The sequence below is a fragment of the Sinocyclocheilus rhinocerous genome, unplaced genomic scaffold (genome assembly GCF_001515625.1).
Source record: "Sinocyclocheilus rhinocerous isolate Xijiao unplaced genomic scaffold, SAMN03320098_v1.1 scaffold4913, whole genome shotgun sequence".
Lineage (NCBI taxonomy): Eukaryota > Metazoa > Chordata > Actinopteri > Cypriniformes > Cyprinidae > Sinocyclocheilus > Sinocyclocheilus rhinocerous.
Genome location: NW_015640917.1, coordinates 1 through 10,071, shown reverse-complemented (window position 1 = coordinate 10,071; position 10,071 = coordinate 1). Strand labels below are relative to the sequence as shown.

Sequence of the window (10,071 nt, the reverse complement as noted above, 5' to 3'; positions counted from 1 at the left end):
TTTTTTTTTTTGCTGATCCGAAAAATGATCCGATCCGTGACTCAAAATCCGTAATATGATCTGAACCGTGAGTTTTGTGATCCATTGCACCACTAAGGATGAGATCTTTTTTAAAAGACATAGATCAGAATGTTCAACTAGCTGTCCAACAACTGAGTTGTCTTTTTGTTGCTGTGAGCATTTTTCCCTGCATTCCCAGTTCCCAGTTATGTACACTACCATTCAAAATTTGGAGTCTATAAGCTTTATTAATGTTTTTGAAAGAAGTCTTTTATGCTCACCAATACTGAATTTATTTTATCAAAAATACAGTAAAAAAAAAAAACAGCTGTATTGTTAAATATTATTACGATTCAAAGTATTTTCTATTTTAATATATTTTAAAATGTAATTTATTCCTGTGAGCCATTACTCCAGATTTCATTGTCACGCGATCCTTCATAAATCATTCTAATATGCAGATTTGGTGATTAAGTTACATTTTAATAGAATGTTTAAAAAAAAAAAACAGCATTTCTTTTAAATATAAATGTTTTGTAACACTATAATTTATTTACTGTTTTTATTACTGCTTGTGATTAATTGAAGGCATCCTTTACAAAAACAATTGACCGCAAACTTTTAGTGACCGCAAACAGTAGTGTAAATGCATGCTTGAACCATTAGTATCATGTTGGGAGTTTTTGATGTTATGATCCTAATGTGTGTGTCGTTTTTTCAGGTGAGAAACTTATGTTACATGGTGAGTCGAAGAGAGAAACTGAAGCTGTCCCAGAGTAAAGCTCAGGAGCAGATTTTCAATCTACATGTCAAACTCATTAACCAAGAGTTATCTGCAGGTAATTAACTTTTTTTCTGTATTATTATTTTTGTTTTGTTTTTATTATTAATTCATTTATTAATTTGTAGGGTTTTTTGTAGCTTTGAGTTAAAATTAACTCTTTATTTTTATTTTTTTTAAATAATTGTATTTTATATTTTGAAAAAAGTAGTTAAATAAATTTACATTTTAAACTTTGTACTCTACACTTCTTATACTTAAAGTTAAACTCTTTTAGTCAAAAAGATCCATGACATTCCAGCACCACTGAATAATTGACTAACTTCTACTTTTGTTGGTAGGGCTTCCAGTGTCCTCTTCTTTAGAGAACTTATTGTTCCATCCTCCTAGGATAACCCTAAAACTCAAAATGCCCAAAGTGTCACTTGGCAATGGCAAAACCAGCTCCAAATCTGTTAATGGACCCCTGTGCCCGGATAACAGTGGTAACGTATATGACACTAGTGAGGGAGGCATCGGTCAGGGCAAACCGCAACTCCATCTTGGACGGGTAAGGATAGAGGAGCGCGCCAATGGTCTCTTGCCAGCCTCCATCTACATACGACGAGATGGTGGGACTCCCCCATTGGTCATGAAGCAATCTGGCAAACCTTTAGCTCTGCATGCTGCCCTCCACGGTCAATCGTCTAATAGGAAAGGCAAAACTGAACCAGAGAAACCCCGCCAATTGAAATCCAATGGCATTATGGACAAGCCTGTACTCCAAAGAGACACTTCCTGCCAGACGTCCACTGAAAAGGACACATGCAATGAGATTTCAGGGAAAAGTCAATCAGGTGGATTCCACAAAACCTCTCTTGAATACTTCAGTCGATCCCTCAAGAAGGCCACTGTCAGTTTAGTACGGACTGAGGATCTTCGGGCCTTTGAGAAGAACGCACGCAAGTCCTCCGGATTCTCCAAACCGGTTTCTAATGAGCGGCCGCTAGGGGGCAGCAAACCATGCCAAGAGAGTGACGGTTACTGTCCGGATGCAGAGCTCAGTGACTCTGAGCCGGAGGCTAAAGGGAAGTGCCGGCAGGGAGGGAGGGGGCAAAATCAGAGAGGACCAGCTGGAGGCTACGTCAAGTCTGCCAGCCGAGCAAAACTGTCTTTTGGCTCTAGGACGTCAGTGCAAAGGTGACAATCTTCAAAAGCATTAAAAACATCTCAAACCCACTGCCACAAGTTACCGTAGTCCTCTGGCGGTAATCAAAAGTGCCAGATTCTGTTTTCCTCTGTTGAGGATCAGCCGATGAGGTTTAGTACAGTGTGCCAAAATGCTCTCCCTGGCTGATTGCAGAAGTTCAAGTGATTGGTCTATTTTTGTGTTGGACTGATATATATCACTGTGTCTCTCTAACCAGCCATAGGGTTTCTGCTGCACTTGGACTCAGTATGTGAGAGCACCTACTATACAGTAGGTTTTATGAGCCGTCAAGCAGTGTTTCTGTACTTAAAAGGAACCTCACTTTTTAGACTGTACATAGTAGTTTGTGTTAAGATGTGGAGCACATTGAGATGCTTTCCACATACTGAAACGTTATCATACTTTCTTACTGATATGCTTATGCAAATAAATAAAGACTTAAGAACTCTGGTCTGACAAATCATGTGTGTTTGATTGTTGTGAGGTGCTGATGTCTGGCAGGACTGCTTCCTATTTTTGTTTTTCTGTTCTTCCATCTCTTTGGCTCTCTTCCTTTTGCTTTGTTGCCACTTCTTTGCTAATGTTAAAATTGGCATGCTTGGGTTGAAAAGAAAGTGTGCTTGTGCAACTGAAATGGTCTTACCTCTGTGTCTTCTGATTGTGAAGGGAAATGTCAGACCTTAATGTTTATATTTAGAAGCAGAGTGCTCCTTTTATAAAGCACCAAGTAACCTTTCTAGTCTTGGTTTAACAATAGTAAAGATCTACATCAGAATTCTCAACAATGATCAACCTGCTCTTGAACACCTGTGTGTAATTTGAGAGAACTGGCTGGTTGTTTGAATAGAGCTGCATAAACTGTTGAATTTATTTAATACACGAGTTTCACAATTTGAGTTGAATTACTGAAATAAATGAACTTTTCCACGACATTCTAATTTATTGAGATGCACCTGTATTCCTAAAGAATGAGTTTTGCCTGACTGATGTGATGGAAATATGCATCCATTAGGATCTTTCTATCACCATGTGGACAATCTAACTAGAGCCACTGAAGGATTGCAGCTTGGAGCCTGATCTACTTTAAAGACTGATCTACTTGGATTCTGTATTAATGTAATGAACAATAGACTATTCTTATCATTGTTTGACAATTTGTGCTATGGCCGAAGTACTATATTGTCTTGTTTTTCAAACGTTGTCTTTAAAAAGAGCTTCTTTGTGACATAATACATGACAAAGAAGCCCTTGGAGCCACTTCATGCTGGTCTTATAGAATTCCAGTGAAGTAAAAGGAAGGTCAGCTGGACAGCTGCGCCATAGTGAACTGGATTAAGTTGGCTTTGTCAAACTGAAAACAATAGAACTGCACAGCAGGAATGAATAGGTTCCATTACTTCTTTATTTTAGTTTTTTTTTTGAAGATGATGGGTCTGTAACTGGTCAAATTAATAGGCATTAAAGTGTTATAGAGATGTCTCTTCTGTGTACTGCAGTGATGCTGTGAGGTATTAGAGAAAAGTCCCGTGTCATCGCGAAACACTGTTTCTCTTACAATACTGAGGTCAGCAGTTTAGCATTCACAGCAGCAGAGAGGAGCTGCATCACCAGTCCCATCTAAAGAAAACAATGGAGGAAATTAAACTTGCTCAGTCAGATGTATTCTGTAATAAAGAATGGCGAGAAAAGAACGTGTGTTGACAGTAATTCATCGCGTGGACAATGTCATAAAGTATACTAGCATCTGCCTAAAAATTAAAACCCTCCTCCGCTCGCCCGCACAAAATACGAATCCTACTATGGGGAAGGTTTATGAATATTAATTAAGCAAATCTGACGACGCTATGTGACCAGCCAATTCCCCTAATTAATATTCATGAGCCAAGTTTTCCACGTTTGTAAATTTGCTAGATGTCTCCCCTTTCGGCGAATCATTTCGCCCTATGGGGAGAGCGTCTCGTTACGTCATTAAATATTTATGACCCAAGCCTTCACCGTAGTACGTTTCTAAAACTGTCAGTCTGACCGGGTGGAGAATGCAGTGGATAAATGCACCGTTTCTATCACCATTTCTTTTCTATAATATCGCTCCAAAGGACGAATTTTCGGAACGTCCAGCAGATTCGTTTGATGATTGAAATGAAAGGGAAATTCTAAAATAAATTTAATCTCGTCATTACACGGAGAAGAGAGAGTTTCTTCCGGACTATTTCGGTTATCAACGCGGGATTATGTTGTGGATACCTTGCCCGGTTCAACCTTGTGCCGCCAATGACAAGTTCAGCACCGCGTAACATCCATCCCACTTTTACACGACCACCATGGGGCTTTGGGAATCAATAATGAAGCGGACGGTTATCTCGTGTTCTTTTCAACATCCGAGTCCTTCAGCATTAGAGTCTGTTGAAGCCGGTTTAACCTGTACCCACGTGTCACGTGTCACGAATTAAAATAGTTTAAAACATATTTGCAGAAACATTCTTCCTGGACTAAGAAACCAAATTTAAAGCCTGGTAAATCCTGATATTTTAAAACTCATGACAGTGCACATTTCAATTCATTGCATTTGAATAAAATCCTATATTTGCATAGACACTAGTCTTTGCTCTGTTAAATAAACCTCAATGAATTTCCATGCTGGTCCAAGCTGGTTTGGAGTTGGTCTAGATGATGGACCAGCATAGCCATGTTGTTGAGCAGCAAAATGGTCTTTGGATGAAGCTGCTTGACCCAGGAAAGCTTTCTGGTTAAGCTCTCTCCTGATGCTGGTGTCTTTTTTTCTGTTTATTTTGGATGTTTATCGAAGTATCAAGATGAACTTGAATGACATGCATATGCACTCGCTCGCCTTTTACATTTTGACAGAAATCCAAGATGACATCGAAGGTCAGCCAAGTGTCATTGAGTGAGCTTCCCATGGACAACTGGATGGCCCATCTGCCCAGTGCACTGTGGGAAACCCCTCTCTGTTACATGGCCATTCCAGGTATTTAACCTCACATTTTCATTTATACATTCACTAATTGCATGCAAACTGCTTTTTCTTGTTTGGCACATTTGAGTTCTGAAAATTACAATTTTAGTGGGACTTTTTTCTGTGTTTTCAATGCGTACCCACAATTCTGGACTTTTTATGGTTTAAATTTAATATTAATCCACAGTTATGTATTGAATGAGTGAATATTGTTATATTAGGAGGGCGCCATTATTAATTGATTAGAGTGACCACGTTGTTTTTGTTTTGTTTTTACAGTCTGCTTATATTTCCTTAGACATTTTAGTTCAGTGCCATTAGTGCTCGCGGTCATTGTGTCATTGTCCTAATGATTTTGTAGGGAGCCATAATGCCATGACCTACTGTCTGGATAGGAATGACCGCTCTCCAGTGGACCCCACTCAACCAGATATGTTGCAAAAGTTGGACAAGTACATGAAGCCCATCATAAGGCCATTTGTATACAAGTGGGCAATAGCACAGGTATGTCGTTGCAGATTGTCGTCAATGAGCCATTTTTCGAAAAGTGTTTTTTTATTATTAGTTATCATTTCAGTAAAATTAATATAATAATCACCATTACGTGTTTTTTCATATATGTTTCTGCATTTTCAATTGGATTACTTGGAATAATTCTGGACAATGGTTGCACCATTCACATTGTCAGTTACATACAAATAGTAAACCATCTGAGTTCATTGAAAGCCTTGTTGTCCTTCATATATTGAAATACAAAATCACTAAAGCTATATCAGAAAATGCATGATCAAATTCTTTATATCTAGAAGTGTTGAATTTTTCACGTTTGAAAAAGCTCAATAATGGCTAAACATGTAAAAGCTGAAAAGAAAATGCAATTATGCTGGTTATGGTATCAAATCCCTCATGAGGTCATAGACCATTTTATGTCAGCATGCATCAGCAGATTCCTGTAGAGCATGAGTCTCTGAAATCTATCAGCATGAGGGGGAATAAATTGCCGTCTGCTGTCCTGAGGAAATCAATCAAACACTCAGTGGCTTTGCTACAGTGAAAGCTCTGAAAGCACAATTAGATGGGATAGTTATGACAAAAGTAACTGACTACGTTTACATGGACATCAGTAATCTAATTATTTACCTTATTCTAAATAAGCCAATATTATGATTAAAGGCACAATATGTAAGATTTTTTTATTAATATATATAAAAACCACTAGAACAGTGTTATATATTTTGCTGACTTGTGTACTTACATTATCCCAAATGTTTCGAAGAATGTTTAAATCCAGAGAAATAAGCAATTTGAACTAGTGACACGGAGCGTGTGGATGATGCCATGTACAGTTTTGGGTGTTTCATTTTTAATTTTATGAAAGCTTCAAGTGCAGTTAATTATTTGTACGTGCATACAGACGATGGCGGTGTTGAAGCTCTTTTATTTGCGTCAAACGGTTGAGAACTGCCGTGTGTGTATCCTGTCGCAAAATGGGCGAAAAGTCCTACACGACGGTAATAATTTGATTAAGGTGTTTACATGTCTATACTGCACTTTAATAATGCGACTAAAATAGGAATACTCCACATGTCTTAATTCTCTGTCTGTTTACTTCGAATATGACTTTAGCCGGATTAAGGTAATCAAAAATCTCTGTTTACATGGTAGATTCTTAATCAGAGTATTGTCTTAATCGTGTTAAAATCGGATTATTGTTGTCCATGTAAACGTACTCATTGATGGATGAGCACATTGTCCCAAATCTGTAGGTGAGATAGAGCGTTATGTTTTTATGTTTTTGTTTGTCTCCAGCTAACTGTTCAGCACTATCTGCACCTGCATTGTTAATGATTGTGCTTTACATTATAGGAGTCTAGCATTAGGGAGCAGTTGGATTCTGGAGTGCGATACTGTGACCTGAGGATAGCACATCGGCCTAATGACAGCTCGAATGATCTCTACTTCTACCATGGTGTTTATACCACTATAACTGTAGAGGTAAGACAACTGACTACACAAAACCATGAAAACAATTGATTAAACATTTAAAAGTCTTAGTACAGCATTTCCTGTCTTGTCTATTTGTTGTGCAATTTGATAAGTGCAGTAGTTCTAATCTGAATTTGATGTTTGAAGAATATAAATAAATGCTTTTTACTTGAATCTAACCAGTTTCTTGTGTTATTTCAGATGGTATTAAAAGAGATCAGAGAGTGGATGGATGTTCATCCAAAGGAAGTAGTCATCCTCTCATTTAGCCACTTTCTGGGCCTCAATCAAGAGCTTCACACACTGCTCGTCTCAACTATAAAGAGTGTTTTTGATTCCAAACTGTGCCCCAAAATGGTATGCATCCATTTTTATTATTTAATTTTAGAAATAGATGATCGGAAGTGGCATCAGTAACAATATGCTTCCAATATATATATATATACAGTGTTGGGGGTAACGCATTACAAGTAACGCGAGTTACGTAATCAGATTACTTTTTTTCAAGTAACTATTAAAGTAACGCATTACTTTTTAATTTACAAGAAAATATCTGAGCTACTTTTTCAAATAAGTAACGCCAGTTACTTTATTATTATTATTATTTTTTTTATTTTTATTTTTTATTCAAATAAATTATGAAAAATCATGAAAAGATACTTCTGATTTTTCTGCAAGGAGTGTGTGACACTACGGAAATTATGGAGCCAGAGTCATCAAGTTATCGTTTCATACGAGCACAATATTGCTAACTGCCACAGAGAATTGTGGTTCCATATACCTTATTGGTGGGCAAATAAGTGCAAGGCTGAAGCACTGATCGAGGAATTTGAACGTAGGAAACAAAATGGCCGACCAGGTAATCCTTAATAATATTCCATGCATTTTTTTAAAATATATTTTATTCAATTTTTTAAATATTTAATTTAATTTGATTAATTAATCTCTTGATAAAACTATCATCTTTGGAAAAGTAAAAATGTTTCCTGTAAAAACAACTCATTTTATTTTATTTTATATTGTATTTTATTGATAAAACTATTCTTGGAAAAGTGAAAATGTTTCCTGTAATAGTAAGCTTTTATTTTTTAATTCATTCTTGGAAAAGTGAAATTAAACATCAGTTCTCATGTGCATCATTTTCCACAGGCGGCTTCTTTGTGACTGGCATTAATCTTACTGAAGATCTGAAGTACATTTGCTCCCATCCCACAGAATCCCTGAAGGATATGGTGATGTCTGCATATCCCACATTACTTAGCTGGGTCAAGCAACAAAAGCCTGGTTCTAACATCGGCTCCCTCAACATCATAGCTGGGGACTTTGTGACAGAGAGCCGGTTCATACCAACCGTCATTGCGCTGAATGAAAATCTGCTCAAGAGGACCATAATACCAGAGCCTTGAGCCTCTTTTAGTCTGCACAATGTATTTAACATTTGAAGAAAGAAGTGTTTTCTTGTTCTTGGGATGGTTTTTTATACTAGTCAATTTTACACTTTTTATAAGGGTGCTTACACACTAGAGTTTATGCTGCATCAGCTCCAATCATTTCAATAGGGATGGTGCATTGCAAGGATGTAGAGGGAAAACACAAGGGTTTGTGAAAGTGAAGCTCCATCATGCAACCAAAAGCACTTTCTGTACACTCAAAAATGGAACCTATGCATTCCTGTCTGCCAAACGCTCCGTGAGAGAATGGTTTCTAGTGTGTGAGCACCCTGAGGATGATAGATCATTTTGAGTTATGGGTAGAATATTGTAATGCACTGACTTTTATGACTTGAACTTACTGTCCTAAGCTTATTTATGCAGTCTCCAATATATACCTCTGATTTTGCTAAACTTTTGATCATTTTTAAGGACCTGGTTCTAAATGGATGTCATTATCAAGGTCCAGGTTACCACAACTTTACATTTAGCACATTACAGGACACAATAAGTTCCCTGTGAGCATCAGAGTTTGCATGAAAATTGCTGAAGTCTACTCAATGCAAGCCAGGATTATCAAACACTCAGGATTGTTCATTCTCTATGATAAACTCTTTTCTACTGTGTGGAATGGCAATGGAAATATGATTCCAATAAGTATATGTCTGCATTGTGCACAATGAAAAGCATGAAAAGACACTGGAATATTTCTGTGGTTGCACACGTTCTCTGCCATAGTAGCATGTTAAGCCAGTTTAATCAAGATATCAGTTTGCATTACAAACAAATATGCCTATACTAACAAAAATATCAACAGCTGAATGGCATATCAATTATTCATATTTAATGTCTGAATATTTCCAATAAATAAAACATCTAACAATATTCATAGAATTGTGTTATGAGTTATTAATAATGAAGTCTTCTCTGGCACACGAACGGAAACAAGAGGGAGCAAGAATTAGCTGATGTGAAAAGCGGTATTTCACTGTGCTTGTGCTATTGATTATGAAGTGTGCTGAAAGCCTCAAGTCAAACTTAACCATTGATAATGGGGGTTTGTGTCTCTTTCCAGATCAAAGATGATATAAAGGGAATATCTCGCTTTTATACATATGCTCTGGTCAGACTTGATTATTTATAATGGTAAAATACATAAATAATATGGAAAATGTAACAGTGTTTACTTGATATTTTTAAAATGCTTTTAAAATATAATTTTACCAATAGCTGTCATTTTGATTAGAGAAAGGAAAAATTATGAAACACCTGGAATATACTTATTTGTGAAAATTAGTTAAGTACTCGGGAACATGGTTTCCTTATTTGTAATATTCATTCTGATAATATCCTAATGTGATCAAATTAACATGAAATGTTTATTTTTTGAATGTAGTATTTTATCCAAAATATGAAGGCTTATGTGACGGGGATGAAGACGTACTGCATAACAGGAATGACCAGTGATCATGTACAGGAAAATCTGTTTTTCGAGGCGGTTTAACTCAGCGACAACATGAATAAAAATGCTGTTCTGCAAGCAGCTGTAAAGCCTGACAGACTTAAAAAGCAGGGAATGAGGAAATACCGAGCAAATACGTCACGAGACTTTCATGGGAAAGAATGATCGTAACACTTCTAAAAACCCTTTCAGTTTCGTAAAACATGTTGTTCGCTAACTGCTGAGGTTGTGTGGTCACTTTTACAAAGA

General features: G+C 36.9%; 2 protein-coding genes across 3 annotated transcripts in view; both read left to right on the top strand.

Moving 5' to 3' along the window:
- LOC107753402 (protein Jade-3) overlaps positions 1-2,666 on the top strand; it is a 26,049-nt gene extending 23,383 nt beyond the window's left edge. Inside the window, exons 11-12 of the mRNA XM_016569532.1 lie at positions 722-839; positions 1,123-2,666. Coding sequence (XP_016425018.1) covers positions 722-839; positions 1,123-1,964 — 960 coding nt within the window. The 3' untranslated portion in view covers positions 1,965-2,666. The remainder of the gene's footprint in view (positions 1-721; positions 840-1,122) is intronic.
- Positions 2,667-3,997: 1,331 nt separating this feature from the next.
- On the top strand, positions 3,998-9,231 carry LOC107753403 (PI-PLC X domain-containing protein 1-like). 2 transcript variants are annotated; one of them, XM_016569534.1, is made up of 7 exons: positions 3,998-4,483; positions 4,836-4,956; positions 5,306-5,448; positions 6,811-6,939; positions 7,132-7,287; positions 7,609-7,789; positions 8,080-9,231. In XM_016569534.1, exons 2-7 carry the CDS (start codon positions 4,845-4,847, stop codon positions 8,334-8,336), a joined length of 978 nt encoding a protein of 325 aa, XP_016425020.1. In that variant the 5' UTR covers positions 3,998-4,483; positions 4,836-4,844; the 3' UTR covers positions 8,337-9,231. The 2 variants fall into 2 exon arrangements, with proteins under 2 accessions (XP_016425020.1, XP_016425021.1); XM_016569535.1 differs by lacking the exon at positions 3,998-4,483 and having other exon boundaries at positions 4,716-4,956.
- Positions 9,232-10,071: the final 840 nt, after the last annotated feature.

What these genes read in the sequence shown, in the direction of transcription:
- LOC107753403 (XM_016569534.1), top strand. Translation starts at nt 4,845, where the DNA reads ATGACATCGAAGGTCAGCCAAGTGTCATTGAGTGAGCTTCCCATGGAC. An exon ending in ACAAGTGGGCAATAGCACAG is followed by an intron (nt 5,449 to 6,810) that starts GTATGTCGTTGC and finishes TTTACATTATAG; the next exon opens with GAGTCTAGCATTAGGGAGCA. An exon ending in CCAAACTGTGCCCCAAAATG is followed by an intron (nt 7,288 to 7,608) that starts GTATGCATCCAT and finishes TTTTTCTGCAAG; the next exon opens with GAGTGTGTGACACTACGGAA.